The 17,229-nt window shown below is 44.5% G+C and overlaps 2 protein-coding genes across 2 annotated transcripts in view; one reads left to right on the top strand and one right to left on the bottom strand.

Annotated features, from left to right (window-relative positions):
* Positions 1-47: 47 nt before the first annotated feature.
* On the top strand, positions 48-658 carry LOC133527052 (protein kish-A). The gene is made up of 3 exons (XM_061863939.1): positions 48-222; positions 313-422; positions 492-658. The coding sequence occupies exons 1-3, from the start codon at positions 220-222 to the stop codon at positions 595-597; spliced, it is 219 nt and encodes a 72-aa protein (XP_061719923.1). The 5' UTR covers positions 48-219; the 3' UTR covers positions 598-658.
* Positions 659-3,262: 2,604 nt separating this feature from the next.
* Positions 3,263-17,229, bottom strand: part of LOC133527054 (ras GTPase-activating protein 1) — a 28,551-nt gene continuing 14,584 nt past the window's right edge. Inside the window, exons 11-20 of the mRNA XM_061863940.1 lie at positions 13,747-13,819; positions 13,411-13,529; positions 12,824-12,954; positions 12,131-12,300; positions 11,589-11,720; positions 11,116-11,245; positions 10,467-10,621; positions 10,066-10,198; positions 9,301-9,471; positions 3,263-8,968 (exon numbers count right to left, since the gene is read on the bottom strand). Of these exons, the coding sequence (XP_061719924.1) occupies positions 9,320-9,471; positions 10,066-10,198; positions 10,467-10,621; positions 11,116-11,245; positions 11,589-11,720; positions 12,131-12,300; positions 12,824-12,954; positions 13,411-13,529; positions 13,747-13,819 (1,195 nt within the window). The 3' untranslated portion in view covers positions 3,263-8,968; positions 9,301-9,319. The remainder of the gene's footprint in view (positions 8,969-9,300; positions 9,472-10,065; positions 10,199-10,466; positions 10,622-11,115; positions 11,246-11,588; positions 11,721-12,130; positions 12,301-12,823; positions 12,955-13,410; positions 13,530-13,746; positions 13,820-17,229) is intronic.

The raw sequence follows: 17,229 nt of genomic DNA, 5'->3' as shown, positions 1-17,229 counted from the left end.
TCTTGAATGTGGTGGCGTCGAGCATGTGTTCGCGCATCGCGTTGCATTGTATTGTCATTGTCAATGTCAAAGTTATGTCAAAATGATATGTAATGTATTATTGTATGGAAAGGACAGAAATAAATATATTTTTCTAAATAAAGAATAGATTTCTCATTTATTCTGCAATTATAGTCTAATTTTTATGGTAATTAATTCTATGAAAAGGAAACCAGCACGATGGTAAGAATAAGATGGTCAATACAATTTACATCTTCAAATGCCGAATGCTACTCAGCATATTGAACTAATTAAATTTAATTACTGTTTCAGAGTGCGATATTTAATTTTCAAAGTTTGTTATCTGTTATATTACTTCTAATATGCACATGTGCATACTTGAGATCTTTCTTCCCTAGTATTATGGACCGCAATAAAACTGGGTGAGTACTTGACTAAACTTGCCATGGTTGAAATATTAACTTCATTTCTCAATAAGATTTTCTTTGCAGGTTACTTGGAACATTTTGGAAGTGTGCTAGGATTGGGGAACGCAAATCACCTTACATTGCAGTTTGTTGCTTAATTATGGCATTTTCAATACTCTTTCTAACCTAAGTAGTATAAATCTAAGAAACTTTTAATGTTTTATATAAATAAACAAATATTTTTATACTAAGGTTGATTATTAATAGCATTCTATTTTAATAACAGTACCTATATTATTTTTATAATCATGCATCAGGGTTTTTAGTGCCAAAAATTAGGTAAAAACTGTGAAAACCAATACCACTTTAACATTTCGCAGCACATTTGGAACTTAGTAATTATATTTAATTCATAGTTTGGTAATTATTTTAAAATTAACAAAGTTATAAATACATGTAATCTCGCTCCATAGACCCCGATGTATGTTTGAACCTTGTAGCAGCAGGATTGTCTGTCTGAAATTCAATTAATTGACAAATAGAAAGGTAACAGTCTTCTAGTACTCCTAACCTAGTTCATAGTAACACTGCCTATAAGGCTTGGGCTTTGGGTTCAAATCCCAGTAATTAGCCCAGTTCACACAGCGAGCATACCCGTGAGGCAATTTCCTCACGCACAAAACGGCCAGTGTAGACGTGCCTTGGCCGAGGCGGCGCGTTCGGGCGAGGAAAACGCACGCGCCGCCTCGGCCGAGGCACGTCTACACTGGCCGGTTTGTACGCGAGGAAATTGCCTCGCGCGTATGCTCGCTCTGTGTGGAGACCCCGCTAATGGCATTTATTTGTGTTTTATCATGGATGTGCTCTATAAAAGACGATCGGCAAATGATGATATATGCTCTTTGCTCCAGTAAAGTACAATTTCATATTCCTGCCTCTTGCGCAGAAGGTCCTTGCTTTGTAGCCCTCCTTCTCGCAATAACATTCGTAAAAATGTTTCTTCCCTCGAACAACTATTCTATGAACTGAACAATATGCTAGATGTAGATTTGTTCCATAGTAAGATTATTATTATTAATAGATATTTACCGATACCCGACTCTTTATAAATCTTCGTAAAACTACATTCATACGAGTATATCACTACTAAGGATCAACACAGTGGTTTAGCTGCTTTGGATCCACAGAATATACACAATATATTACAAGTAACCAACTAGGTTACTAAATTCTGTTATTTACTGGAATAATCTTTATCTACATAAAATATACGAACGAAAGTTGAATAAACTATACATTAAAATGAAGTACACAAAATCAGGAATTACATATGACAATATCATTCAAAATGGCCTCCTCGGTCACTGTCTTAACTATGGCCCGCTTGAGGGAGTCAATATTTGTGTGGGGTTTAGCACAGGCTTTCTCCTCAATAACCTGCCATATGGCATAATCCAGGGGGTTAAGGTCCGGGCTGAAGGATGGCAAGTCTTCGTGGGCAATAAAGTCAATTTTGTTCCTTCGAAACCAGGCTTGAGTTGTTTTTGCCTTATGTGCAGGTGCTGAGTCCTGTTGAAAGACCCATGGCTGGTTTTGAAAAAGGGTGTGGCTTAAGGGCTTCACTATTGGTTCGAGAACGGTTTCTTGGAAAACTTTGGCCCCAGTTTTCACACCTTTTTCACAGAAATGAACCTGTGTTAGCCCTGAGTATGACACACCCAGCCAAATCATTACATAAGCGGGATGTTGGCCTCGTTGCACTCTCGGAACAGCCGCAATCGCCTCTTGACTGTTTTTTGCATACACTCTGTCATTCTGGCGGTTACAACATTCTTCAATGGTAAAATTTTTTTCATCTGTAAATAGTATTTTTCGGTGGCCATTTTGTGCGTAACGCTTCAATAGCACGCGACTTTCTCTAGCCTCATAGTCTTTAATCTTCCATTAAGCAAATGACCTTTTTGTCTGCGGTAAGCGTGTAGTCCAAGGTCTTCATTGATAACTTTTTTTAGGGAGCTTCTCTTCACAGACATCTGTATTGCCAACAACTATTGCTTCCGGACGGGGTTTCTTGCAATTCTCGCCTTCACTGCCTTTATTAGAGCTGGGGTCCAAACGGTGCGTGGTCTTCCAGACCTCTTGCGATCATCGACGCTCTGAGTACTATTGTATCTATTAATTGTGCGATAAACAAATTGTATGTTGATTTTTAGGTTTTCAAGCAAAGTCAAAATCATGTTTGGCGGGTGCCCACATTTGTGCAACGCAATTACTGCGATACGATTCTCTTTTAGGCTCCAATTCATTATAGATACGACGAGATAAGCGTTATATGTGGTATACATATAATTATAGCTCACAAATCCACCACATTATGTCATTTTTTATTTTTTCGGTAGCATTTGTTTTAACGGAAATAAAGAGGTTGCAAATCGAGTAACAGAACTTAGTAACCAACTAGGTATACAGCCAGACCAGTAATATATGATCACGCGCCATATTGCGGAATTTCATTGGAACTAAATTTTTCATACTAAACTGAACTGTTGCCCTATACATGAGAATAACAGCGCCCACTTGACAATGATCATATATTGCTGGTCTGGCTTAATAATATACTTGCCACATTTTATTCCTAAAATGGAGTAAATTCATTATTATTGTAGGCTTAATAATAATATTGTTGAAAACAAAATTATTAAAAGATAAAAATAATGATTTACAGGAAGAACAAATAAGATTTAAAAAAAAATCATAAAAAAATATCCAAGTAATTTAGACTTACCTGAACATCTAAGCCAAGGCAAAAAAAAAAAGAAACAAAACACCATTTGCTTTGAAGAAATAAAACACAATTTATATTTTCATAGTTAAAATTTTAATGAGACTTGATTTCTAGCACATAAAAATTTCATGGAAAACAGTATACATACACTAAGGGATAGAAAATAGTCACAAAATCTAAAATCAATACCATTACAGCAAGAACAGACTTGCATTATTGAGACACAATAAAAGTATGATTTAATACTTGTGAACAGCTGTGTTTTAAATGCAGATATTTTAACAAGTGAAGTAATTTTAATGGCTACTATAAAATAATTAATGTTTATGTTATAGTGTTAATTATTCAATTATTTTAAAATTTAAAGGTGCATTTACATGAAGCATGTCATTTTATCTATATTGCAGATCGAATAAAATAACATCAATACAAGGAGTTTTTTCAACATCTAACCACACTCCAAATTGAATAAGTACCTATTCTTAGAAAGTTGATCATCATTTACAATATGCTGATAAAAATCTCAAATACGCGCTAAAAATTGACTGTTTTCGCAATTTTCGGGTTGGTCTCTGACCAACATATTCAATCCACGCAGTACTTATGGCCGGATGTTGAAAAAGAAACATGTTGTATGTAAAACAATTATCATTTTTTAACTAAAACTAAATTGAGAAAAATCATATTTATTTGAATGTTACGTGTTGTGAATTGTGAACTAGTCTAATCACTACTTTCATTAAACTTACAAGTATGACTGACTAATGCTCATAGTAAAGGGTGAAGAATGTCTCATGAACCAAGCTCGCAACCCGAACCCCCATTTACGAAAACCCACAATTCCTTGTAAAAGTTCCCCTGTCAAATTAACCATAGAGTCCTAACATTAAATTAAATACAAGTGCTTATTTAAAAATGTTTCCAAATGTTAATCGTCAAGGATAATAACCTCTGAATTTTAGTATAAAAAACTATCAAATGGGCCGAATATTGCATATTTATCACTTTTCGTGGAAAATCTAAGTGCACTAACACATCTAATTAATTGGAGCGTAATTCAGTCTAGACATTGTCTATCGTAAGCTAGATAACACTTAAATACAGCGACGACACACCACTAGAGCTACAACCTATCGCTACACAACAACGGAACCGTCACAACTTCGATGCATTGATCCATACTACTTATACTCAATGGGCGTTTTGAGAAATCGCCGTAGAAGAGTGCCTAAGATTCCGAGAAATTTTAGATTATTCCTACTTACTCATGTGTTTATGGATTTTACCAGGAATTAAAAAGTGATCACAAAACTTATGGCGCCATACAGAAGCGGTGTTAGGCGTGGGCGACGTGGGCCGCCGTCTACGGCCTCGCGGTCTGAGGGGCCTCGCACCTCATATAAGTATAAGTATATCTCGGACACAAAACGTAATAATGTTAGTTATTTCTTGCGCCACCAGAGGGCTTCGATAAATGTACCTTGCCCACATATTTTGGTCTTTCCCCGCCACTGGAGCCATACAGTGCCATCTAGTTTAGATATCAAACTCGAACCACGAAGTCCTCGGCTATACATAGAAATAGGAATGGCCTAAACTTTCTCCAACTCCGAAGAACGCGTGAACCTACAACAATTTTCGAAATTGCCTCGACACTCGGCTGTTTATAATTTTAAGCTAGTCAGACCGGCCAAACTTACCAGTAAATAGCTCTGTACCATTGCAAATAATAATAATGGCGTTATTCATAAACGCTTCTTAGGGCTTTCAAATACCGGTATTAATACCGAAACTTTCCTGATCACTCCCGAGATCCCGGTATTTATTATGAATTAAGAGTTTTATTAAAAATTAGGGATTAAAAAGGCTAAACTTATTAAACCACATAAGTTCTAATAGCTTTAAAGGGCAATGGACAATCAAATAATCTCGCTACCTGCAATGATTACATCTTGATAATCGTTTGTCCATAATTTTGATTTGGCATTTGTGTTAGAAAGGGGAAATAAATATTTAGTTTCTCTATCTTTATATGCGCGTCAAATTTTTTTCACAAACTTGCAATCAAGGCAATCTGATGGGACTACGGAAAAGTTTAGCCGGCCAGACTAACGCGCCAACTCTACTGCCTAATGGGTAAGCCACAAGTGCGACATTTTTCTTTGTTAACATACTGACACTATTCAATTCTATAGGAGTCTATTCACAAAGGACACTTCAATGTTCTAAAACTGGAATTCCGAAGCAGACGTCACTGCCTTGCAATAAAGAACTATTTTACAATATAGTAAGAGAAGCAACTAAATTAAGGTGAGGCATGCCCACTTGCCCAGACCGATTGTGGCATTTTCTATCAGCGACGTGTATAATGACGTAATGAGTAAATTGTGTAACTTTTAGTAGGTATTTTCTGTATACTAGTTCTGAGCATACATACCTCTCCTTATTTAGTCATTCTCTGGCAATAAGTATCACTTTGTTGGTTGTGAATAAGTTGCAGTTAGAAATCTTTTTAACGTTTAAGCGCTATTTTTAACGCTAGAACGTCACAATTTTTATTTTATTTTAAAGCTTAGTTTTTAGCAAAAACTGCTGAAAAACGGTTTGATCGTAGAATATTAATTGTGTAAGTCGCAATAACAGCCATTAGATATATACAAATAAGTACACAATATTATGGCACTAGAAATGCATTTTTAAGTCTGTATATTATTTGAGCCATTCGGAATGAATCCCTGCCAGCCAAGGGAAGACAATGTGGAACTTGTGATTCAAACATCACAGTTTCAAAACCTTTAGCCAGCCAAAAAAACACGAAACACGTAGGCAGTATAAGAGCATAAAATAAAGCTGATCAAATACAAAGTAATCACAGAAGTGCAAATTGAGACGAATTAAAGTGATGAATATTATCACAGAGACAGAAAATCGGTTACATTCGATTTGTAAACAATTCGTCATTAGACTAGGTGCTGTGTCGGTGCAGTTCACGCCTTCACATCAATTTGAATACATATTAGATGTAACAAATAGTGGAGATCCGCTTCAGGTATTCGGTAACGCATATTCGGTATCGTGTTCTGATTAGGAAAAAATAGAAAATAAAAATTGTCGCGATATTTTTTTTCTATTGGACAGGTCGTCTAAGTCGGCCATCTCTGATCCATACAAAGACCAAACATTTTTTGCGTATTTTTTTTTGTCTTCTACTCAGAACACGATACCGATACGAATATGCCCTTTAACGGATCCCCACTATTTTTGTTACACCTTGTATAACTATGTAACACCATACTTCTCAAACTATCACAAACCACAATCATTCCTTTTAAACATTTTTGGTGTTTATGCGTGATGGTCGAATGTACAACATTAAAACACCAACTATTAAAAAACTTTTATGAACCTAATTAAGTCGTTTTTTTTTGTATTTTAGAGTCCGTCTAAGCTAACTTTGCAGCGACTGGAATAGAACAAAGTGAGGTACTGTCATTCTAAACGTTACGATATTGCCACATTTTGACATTGCAAATGTTAAATAAAGTGATAATTATAAAGTCATTTCCGTCAGTAGAAAAAAGCGGCAATTAAAAAAAAATTAAACGCGAAGGGTTATCGATCCATAGAAAATTTTAATTTCGCGCCTTTTTCTACTGACATACTTGTTTGACTGACTATAAATAGGTACTTAAAACTTTGGAATTAAAATTATAATAAATCAATCGAGGGTCTTTCAGTAGTTGGTGTAACACGTTGTATAACACTAAAATTAATGTTCTACATCTAAATGCCCGGCGATTGCGGCGGCCGCGTTTCAGCTACATTAAAGATGGGTGTAATTTTCGGAGTATGATCAATCGATTATCGATTGCAGTCGAAACTTCTAAAAAATCGTAAAATGCTTATCACTCTTCCATTACACAACTGGAGGTCAGACTCGTAGATCCTCATTAGGTAATAAGCTAAGTCACTTAGTTAATACGGTTTCAAATTGTTCAATCAATGTGCAAACGAAACATCGTCTATTTTTGAATTTTGATAATGTTGAAATTTGAGCAAATATAATACTATTTTTTTTCATATTGCTAACGCCACCGCCGCGACACAATATAATTGTACTCTTAACCACTACATTGAATATTAGGATAATACTCGTGTATAAATGTCTAAAAGTAATAATATTCATACAATATAAAAGATTATTTAAGGAGTATTGACAAAATAAAATTAATATTTTTATTATGTAAACTATTTTAAAGCAATTCCAATATAATTTGTTAAAAATATAAAATTAATATACTTAATTCGATTGTTCATGGCGGATTAACTACCAATATTATACTTGTGTCACTGAAATCAGGGGCGTATTTACCCTAGGGCCAAACAGGTCATGGCTCGGGGCGGCAGGCTGGAAATGGCGGCAAAACAGGGTTTTTTCCTTAAATGAAATACATTATCATCACTTAATTGGGCGGCGAATCTAAATGGCCCGTAGCGCCAAATATTTAAATACGCCTCTGACTGAGATGAGTCTTAACAGCAACACATGTAATTCACACAAAAGGTAGTTTTCATACTATATTGCATTCCTTACATTATGAGCGAATGTTTTTCTAACTGCCTGTATTTGAAAGTTTGTCAGTGAATTCACTATTTACAGTAGCATTGTAATTAAAAAGATAAACAACTTGGTGACTGCATTTACTAACATGTTCCAAAGTATTTCAGGAGAACGCCACGTCGTTATATATGAACAGCCTTTTTATATCTGGCAACTTGGCTTGGACAAACAAAATTCTCCGCAAATCTTAATTCAATAACACAAGTACAATAATACAATTACCATGTTAAACACCGCCGCTGTTCATTAGGAAGATTATTAAACTTAACTACAAATAATACATTACGCGGCTACCAATAAATACGCGTTAAATACTAGAGAGCATTCGTTTGCCTAAATAAGTCGACTATTCATCGCGCTATGAACCTACCCTTTTAAATACTCAAAGTCATGATATTTGGCTTGGTTTAGACACCAATTAAAAGCACCCTTTTTAAGCCTAGATGCGGACGTAGCCTAAACATGATTTTTGCTAACATTTATATTGCTATCGGAAGGTGTTTTCGGGAAGAAAACAAATAAATCTTACAAAATATTTTTAGAACTATTAAATGAAAAAAATCCCTATGCAAAAAAATGCCTCGCATCATTTTGGTACAGCTGAAACGCTTCAAACTGCTGGAACGATTTTTATCAAACATATCTAAGAACCACTGCAAGGAAATTCGCATTGGCGTCAACGCCCCTCTTTTTTACGTCGAGGCTAAAAACAAATACGCAAGCAGCACGAACAAACCTAAAAAAAATATATCTAAATATCATAACTTCGAGTATCTATAAGTCGCTCATTATTCTTAACCAATTTGAAGAACGCTAACTTCTCAGCCCTGTATTTAGGCTACAGTGCCTACACATTGTTTCGCCTGGCTTAAACTAATCATATCAGCTAAGAAATTAAGCGCATCCCGGTGCCCACTTCATAAAATAACATTTAGCGCGTCATGTCATATAAAATAACAATTTAACGCCTACAAGGCTTGTGGTTTATGAAAAAGGCACCAGAATTGATCATAAATATGATTACAAAAGTTTGGCACGAGAACGCACGAACGTAACTTTGAATGCAGACTCAACGCTAAACCTAATGACTACGCTTTAAGTCGGATTAGTCTTTCCGGAGATGCCTTGTGCTTCTTCGGCCTTGTAGTGTTTACCCTGAAATAAAACGTTACACACTTAATACCCAATCAAATTCGTAACGTCAATAATCTTCTCCGTTTATCTCAAGTTTATTTCCTAAGGTGTCCCTACTCCAAATCACGCTACATTTTGTTTATCGACTTTAAGGACAGGTTTCTCGATTCGTCGGGACCTTGTCTGTTTTGGCTTGTCTTTATGTATGTTCCCCATTTTTCGAAGTAATCTGTTTAAAACGGTAAATTATCAAAGGGTAAATAAAAAACGAGTATGAAGGGATCCTGAAATGTTGACCCGACCAATATTACTTATAATCAGACGAGTATACAGAAATCAGCCGGGTTCGCTACCTGTGTCACGTGACGCGTCCTATCTGATCATCTCCAGGTACTTGTGCTTGTGCTTGGTGAGCATCTCGGTGACGGTGACCAGCTTCCTGATGGCGGGCTGCGTCTTGGCGAGCGCCTGCAGCTCCGCCAGGTGCGACACGCAGATGTGGTGCAGCGTCGCTAGTTCTTTAGCTGGTGGTAGAATGTTAATCAAAATTAGAAAACAACGTCAGAGTCCGAGGACCTGTTTTTCAAGCAGTATTGAGGTAATATTATTTAAGAGCCGCAAACTGTAAAAATCGTATCGGTTTTTTTTTTTCTATTTATTTAGAAAAAAACAGGTTTTGAAGAATCGTACAGCTAATAAAGTACGTCTTGGAACTAAACTTACATGAAAAACCCGACTAAGAATAACTTGCCGTGGAGTTATTCATTGGATGGCGCTAGCATAATTATTTGTGTTTGACCTAGAGAATTTCTAGATTTAGTAATTTAGTAGCATTTTGATAGTATGTATTTGATGACCGGTCTGGCCTAGTGGGTAGTGATCCTGCCTATGAAGCCGATGGTCTTGGGTTCGAATCCCGGTAACGGCATTTGTTTGTGTGATGAGCACACAGATATTTGTTCCTCAGTCATGGGTGTTTTCTATGTATTTGTATATCATATATACTCGTATCGTTGTCTGATACCCACAACGCAAGCCTTCTTGAGCTTACTGTGGGACTTAGTCAATCTGTGTAAGAATGTCCTATAATATTTATTTATGTATTCAGTATTACTTACCAATATCGAGGTTGTTATTGGAGTTGGGCGGCGCATTTCCAGGCTCTTGCATATTGCTCAGTTGGTCGAGAAACACGACCATCCGCTCCTTATTCTTCAATATGAAGGGATTCACTACTTCCATGTATGGTTCCTGTAACACATAGACCATGAATAATCAAAAAGGCCAGACAAAAATACTTATCGTCAGGCTTCTTTGTGTACGTGTTGCGTTTAATGATTATTAAATTAGTTATAGCTAGTAGCTCACATCTGCATGTAATTTCGCAGCTCACTGTATAAGAGAATGAGTGCAAACTGTCAAGTTTACGTTTCGGATTGATGTACATGGTGGTCGATCTATCAACGCTCAGTTTCTATCCATCTGTAAGTCGGTGAAGTAATGTGTGTGGTTCATGGACCTTGGCGCCGAACTCGACGAGGTTGGCCAGGTTCTGCAGGCACTTGGCGACCATGACGAGCGAGCGCTGCGCGTGCGGCGAGGGCGCCGCCGCCACCAGCCCCCACGCGCGCGGCTCCACCAGCGCGCGGCAGATCAGCCGCAGGAAGATGAACCCTGCGCAAAGGGGAATTAGCACTTACATGCTTATGCAGTTAAAGCGTCCACCTATCAGTATCCACTAAATTCCCCTGTCTGACGAATTCAAGGTTAATGGCCCTATAACATCAATAATATCAACGTTAAGTGAATTTGCTTGAAAGTTTTTACATAGTTTCGCCTCCCTGTGTACTCTTGTAAAATGTAACGTACCTAAAATGACTTATTAAAAAAAATGGGTGGGAAAAACGATCATTATATGCCATGACCTTTAAGTAAAATTCCTCGAAAAATACAGTATACGATTTTCAAGAAGGTCCCCCTACTTCATCACGCTGTTAACTGTCAATTTGTCACCTGATTCACTGCACATTCATGGTCCAATAGTAAAAATTGGCGCTAATGACTTTATGATTGCTGAAATGTGTAGGAAATTGTAATTGTTAGGTACCAATTATAAAGTTGTTAAAATGTGCTTCAAGTTTAAAAAAAAGTTTATCACATTAGAATACCTGATACAACCCGGGTGCGCACGAATCTCTCATTGGGCCACTTGGCCATCGCGGCACGCTGCAGGCATCCACATAGGTAGCGCACGGGCCGTGGGCATGTTTCGTGCGACATGAATATTGAGTGTGTTATCTGAAATACGAACATCCGTCACACATTACATGTTTAATATTTGAAACACATGCCAGAGCCAGTTAAGGATAATATTTTAGACCCCTTTAATAAAATAATAATAATAAATATTATAGGACATTATTACACAAATTGACTAAGTCCCACAGTAAGCTCAATAATCCCTACTGATATTAAAAATGAAAAAATAATTTCCTGCCTGTCTGTTATCTCTTCATAAAACAGAATATTTTTTACACGGAAATCAATTTTAAATAAAAACGAAGTCACGGATAATAACTCTTATTTCTAAGTATATTCGAGAAAATTATTACATATTTAATATTATTATTTTGTTACTTACCTGGTCCAGAATCTGAAGAAGGTATTCTGCGTTAGAACATGCGTCGTCTGGGGAGTCCATTTTAGTGGGGTTCAGTTCTGCGGACTGCTTGGTTTCATTCGATAATTTCTGAACTGTTTCTGATATAGCTGCCTGAAATATACAAAATATAAATAAGATTAACATAACAAGAGTTTTCACAAAACAAGTGACTGAATGTATCTCATAACATTTGTTCAGTAGACAATTGAATTTCAATGACCGATAACAACCTAGCTCGGAGGTCAGCAAACGTTTTAGAGAAAGCTCAAAGGTCAGTGGTGTAAGAAATCTCAAGTGGCTTAAAAAGCCGCAATTGTGCCTTCAGAGCCGCATGCGGCCCGCGAGCCATTTCATTTTTACAATTTGGTGCCGTGACCAGGATACGTATCAATATAGTTTAACTTTAGAAAAAAAGGATCTAGTAAAAAGAAATATATTTTGGTGATAATTATAATAAGTTACCACAAAAGGATTTAAAGTAAGAGTAATAGATTGAATGAGAAAATAGGCAGTATGGTGACCTGCAGGAAGGGCTTGCACTGCGCGCGCATGAACTCGTCGGCGACGGCGGTGGCGAGCGAGGCGCCGCGGAACAGCGTGCGGTGGTCGCCCTCGCGCGCCACCTCCGCGCCCGCCAGCTCGCGCGCCAGCTCCGCGCCGCGCCCGCACTCCGTGAACGCGTGCAGCAGCGCTGCGGAAGAGGAACAATAACGTTCATATCTGACCATCATTCTCTTTAAAACATACTTACAGGTAGAGGTAAAGTATAGTGTTTACACTCTCAGTGCCATGAGGGCTTCCAGTAGGTCATATACGCTGTGGTAGTCAAAAACCGATTGGTATGTAGCTAGCGAACTGCTAGTTATTCTTTGGCCTTGACAGCGACAGAAGGGTGCCTATTTCACTAAAGCTGACAATTGTCTCTACATTGACAATTTCCTGGCATCAATTATGTACTTGTTAGACCAGCAATGTATGACAGATTATCGTCGGGTGACAATTGTGACAGTGGTATAACCAGCTTTACTTTTTAATTTCGTATCAATAGTCTCACTAAAGAGAATGCCCAAGACCATGCGAAGTAAGATAAGAAAAATCAGAAAACCAACCCCGGGACCCGAAACAACAGTTGAAGATGCACGTGGATAAACGCTAAGATAAGAAAAAAGGACAGACTATATATTTTAAACTAATAGAAACTAATAGAAACTTACATGTGGCGAGCGGCTGTCGGTCCGTGCGGCATAGATCAGCTAGGGCCTTGACAGCCGGCAAGCCTGGCTCTAATAGCAATTGACGCAACGGATTGTATTCCTCGCGCGGCATCACCAGTTCCTGCATGTACCTATACAAAATAAACATATTATTTACGCGCTGTACGTTATAAAAATAGACAAACATATGCCTACCTACACAGGTTCCTTTAAACCTTTGACCGATAAAACCGTCAAGCAGCTATAGCCCAATATCAACCTTCGTACATGCCGACAAGGTTCTCGGTGTGGGTAGAATCACATCTATCAGCAACGACCCGCATGTTATATATGAGAAGTCGCTCGCTGACGCGCCGCATACTACTGGCATGGCGTTCAAAGGGTTAATGACTGAACTAAACGAGTGTACAAAATCAAAATTACAAAAAGCTATCATAATGTGAGTTATATTAGCCGGGCTGAATAGAGACGTGAATGATTTTGTAAAGAATGGAGATACGTGTACTTATACAAAATTAAAGAATATCAGCCTAAACCTGATACGATTTATGGCTCTCAAATTATAGTTGTAATTTTAAAGATCTGACCTAATACGTAGCCTCAGGGAGCCCCATTCGCCAATAGGTGTCATTCCTGCCAGTGGATACCACTCTTCGATCTCCTCTCCGTTGGCCAGGTTCGCCAGTTCAATGGTTAGCTCCGCTACCTAAAAGGGAAATTATGGTTAAATTTAATACTACTCAACACAAAATTATTTGACTGAAAGTTTTTAGTTCTTATGTCTGAATATTCTAGAAATAGAACACAAACCGTTGTTCTATTTGAAATCAGGTATTAAAATAAAATTAGGAGTGAAACACGGTTCGAGATACAAAACATTGATGTGTTGTTTATAGCCCATGAATCTTGTGATTATATTTTACCTCGGATTCCTTTCCCCTCTTTCCCGTGTTGTGAACAGTGATCGTGAATGACGTCACATCTGGAGGCACGTCACTGTAAATATGATAGAATGTACGTATGGTAAAAAACAACATTACCAACAACTGGTTTATAAAAATAATAGTGATGAAGAAAAAAACACATATCATATAAATTTGAACGCAAAACACGAATTAATACTTCTAATAGTCCGTATGCACTAGCGGTTAATCGGGGTATTAAAAAGGGTAATCGTTATCTAGTGTACAGTTATCTATTCTTTTTTCTCGAGGTATTGGAGCGGGTCGCGCCAATAAACAAGCAGCTCCCGTTTTGTCACTTTAGTCGATGGTTGTTCCATATATAGCAGGCAACAGAGGCGGCGGCGGCAGCACTTACTCGAACACGAACTCGTCGTCCCAGTGCGGGTCGGGCGAGGGCCGGGGCCTGGTGCGCGCCACGGGCGCCGCGCCCAGCGCCAGGCGCAGGTGCGGGCGCGGCGCCAGGCGCGCCGGCAGCCGGTGCGCCGTCAGGCACCGCACGCGCAGCCACACCACGCGCGCCACCTGACCGTGACCACACAACACTTACTCGAACACGAACTCGTCGTCCCAGTGCGGGTCGGGCGAGGGCCGGGGCCTGGTGCGCGCCACGGGCGCCGCGCCCAGCGCCAGGCGCAGGTGCGGGCGCGGCGCCAGGCGCGCCGGCAGCCGGTGCGCCGTCAGGCACCGCACGCGCAGCCACACCACGCGCGCCACCTGACCGTGACCACACAACACTTACTCGAACACGAACTCGTCGTCCCAGTGCGGGTCGGGCGAGGGCCGGGGCCTGGTGCGCGCCACGGGCGCCGCGCCCAGCGCCAGGCGCAGGTGCGGGCGCGGCGCCAGGCGCGCCGGCAGCCGGTGCGCCGTCAGGCACCGCACGCGCAGCCACACCACGCGCGCCACCTGACCGTGACCACACAACACTTACTCGAACACGAACTCGTCGTCCCAGTGCGGGTCGGGCGAGGGCCGGGGCCTGGTGCGCGCCACGGGCGCCGCGCCCAGCGCCAGGCGCAGGTGCGGGCGCGGCGCCAGGCGCGCCGGCAGCCGGTGCGCCGTCAGGCACCGCACGCGCAGCCACACCACGCGCGCCACCTGACCGTGACCACACAACACTTACTCGAACACGAACTCGTCGTCCCAGTGCGGGTCGGGCGAGGGCCGGGGCCTGGTGCGCGCCACGGGCGCCGCGCCCAGCGCCAGGCGCAGGTGCGGGCGCGGCGCCAGGCGCGCCGGCAGCCGGTGCGCCGTCAGGCACCGCACGCGCAGCCACACCACGCGCGCCACCTGACCGTGACCACACAACACTTACTCGAACACGAACTCGTCGTCCCAGTGCGGGTCGGGCGAGGGCCGGGGCCTGGTGCGCGCCACGGGCGCCGCGCCCAGCGCCAGGCGCAGGTGCGGGCGCGGCGCCAGGCGCGCCGGCAGCCGGTGCGCCGTCAGGCACCGCACGCGCAGCCACACCACGCGCGCCACCTGACCGTGACCACACAACACTTACTCGAACACGAACTCGTCGTCCCAGTGCGGGTCGGGCGAGGGCCGGGGCCTGGTGCGCGCCCAGCGCCAGGCGCAGGTGCGGGCGCGGCGCCAGGCGCGCCGGCAGCCGGTGCGCCGTCAGGCACCGCACGCGCAGCCACACCACGCGCGCCACCTGACCGTGACCACACAACACTTACTCGAACACGAACTCGTCGTCCCAGTGCGGGTCGGGCGAGGGCCGGGGCCTGGTGCGCGCCACGGGCGCCGCGCCCAGCGCCAGGCGCAGGTGCGGGCGCGGCGCCAGGCGCGCCGGCAGCCGGTGCGCCGTCAGGCACCGCACGCGCAGCCACACCACGCGCGCCACCTGACCGTGACCACACAACACTTACTCGAACACGAACTCGTCGTCCCAGTGCGGGTCGGGCGAGGGCCGGGGCCTGGTGCGCGCCACGGGCGCCGCGCCCAGCGCCAGGCGCAGGTGCGGGCGCGGCGCCAGGCGCGCCGGCAGCCGGTGCGCCGTCAGGCACCGCACGCGCAGCCACACCACGCGCGCCACCTGACCGTGACCACACAACACTTACTCGAACACGAACTCGTCGTCCCAGTGCGGGTCGGGCGAGGGCCGGGGCCTGGTGCGCGCCACGGGCGCCGCGCCCAGCGCCAGGCGCAGGTGCGGGCGCGGCGCCAGGCGCGCCGGCAGCCGGTGCGCCGTCAGGCACCGCACGCGCAGCCACACCACGCGCGCCACCTGACCGTGACCACACAACACTTACTCGAACACGAACTCGTCGTCCCAGTGCGGGTCGGGCGAGGGCCGGGGCCTGGTGCGCGCCACGGGCGCCGCGCCCAGCGCCAGGCGCAGGTGCGGGCGCGGCGCCAGGCGCGCCGGCAGCCGGTGCGCCGTCAGGCACCGCACGCGCAGCCACACCACGCGCGCCACCTGACCGTGACCACACAACACTTACTCGAACACGAACTCGTCGTCCCAGTGCGGGTCGGGCGAGGGCCGGGGCCTGGTGCGCGCCACGGGCGCCGCGCCCAGCGCCAGGCGCAGGTGCGGGCGCGGCGCCAGGCGCGCCGGCAGCCGGTGCGCCGTCAGGCACCGCACGCGCAGCCACACCACGCGCGCCACCTGACCGTGACCACACAACACTTACTCGAACACGAACTCGTCGTCCCAGTGCGGGTCGGGCGAGGGCCGGGGCCTGGTGCGCGCCACGGGCGCCGCGCCCAGCGCCAGGCGCAGGTGCGGGCGCGGCGCCAGGCGCGCCGGCAGCCGGTGCGCCGTCAGGCACCGCACGCGCAGCCACACCACGCGCGCCACCTGACCGTGACCACACAACACTTACTCGAACACGAACTCGTCGTCCCAGTGCGGGTCGGGCGAGGGCCGGGGCCTGGTGCGCGCCACGGGCGCCGCGCCCAGCGCCAGGCGCAGGTGCGGGCGCGGCGCCAGGCGCGCCGGCAGCCGGTGCGCCGTCAGGCACCGCACGCGCAGCCACACCACGCGCGCCACCTGACCGTGACCACACAACACTTACTCGAACACGAACTCGTCGTCCCAGTGCGGGTCGGGCGAGGGCCGGGGCCTGGTGCGCGCCACGGGCGCCGCGCCCAGCGCCAGGCGCAGGTGCGGGCGCGGCGCCAGGCGCGCCGGCAGCCGGTGCGCCGTCAGGCACCGCACGCGCAGCCACACCACGCGCGCCACCTGACCGTGACCACACAACACTTACTCGAACACGAACTCGTCGTCCCAGTGCGGGTCGGGCGAGGGCCGGGGCCTGGTGCGCGCCACGGGCGCCGCGCCCAGCGCCAGGCGCAGGTGCGGGCGCGGCGCCAGGCGCGCCGGCAGCCGGTGCGCCGTCAGGCACCGCACGCGCAGCCACACCACGCGCGCCACCTGACCGTGACCACACAACACTTACTCGAACACGAACTCGTCGTCCCAGTGCG

Source organism: Cydia pomonella, chromosome 17 (assembly GCF_033807575.1).
Source record: "Cydia pomonella isolate Wapato2018A chromosome 17, ilCydPomo1, whole genome shotgun sequence".
Classification (NCBI taxonomy): domain Eukaryota; kingdom Metazoa; phylum Arthropoda; class Insecta; order Lepidoptera; family Tortricidae; genus Cydia; species Cydia pomonella.
Note: the sequence above shows the minus strand (reverse complement) of the source record. Positions and strands in the feature narration are given on the sequence as shown.

Coding starts and splice junctions, on each gene's coding strand:
- LOC133527052 (XM_061863939.1), top strand. Junction 423..491: donor ATGGACCGCAATAAAACTGG/GTGAGTACTTGA, acceptor TTTTCTTTGCAG/GTTACTTGGAACATTTTGGA.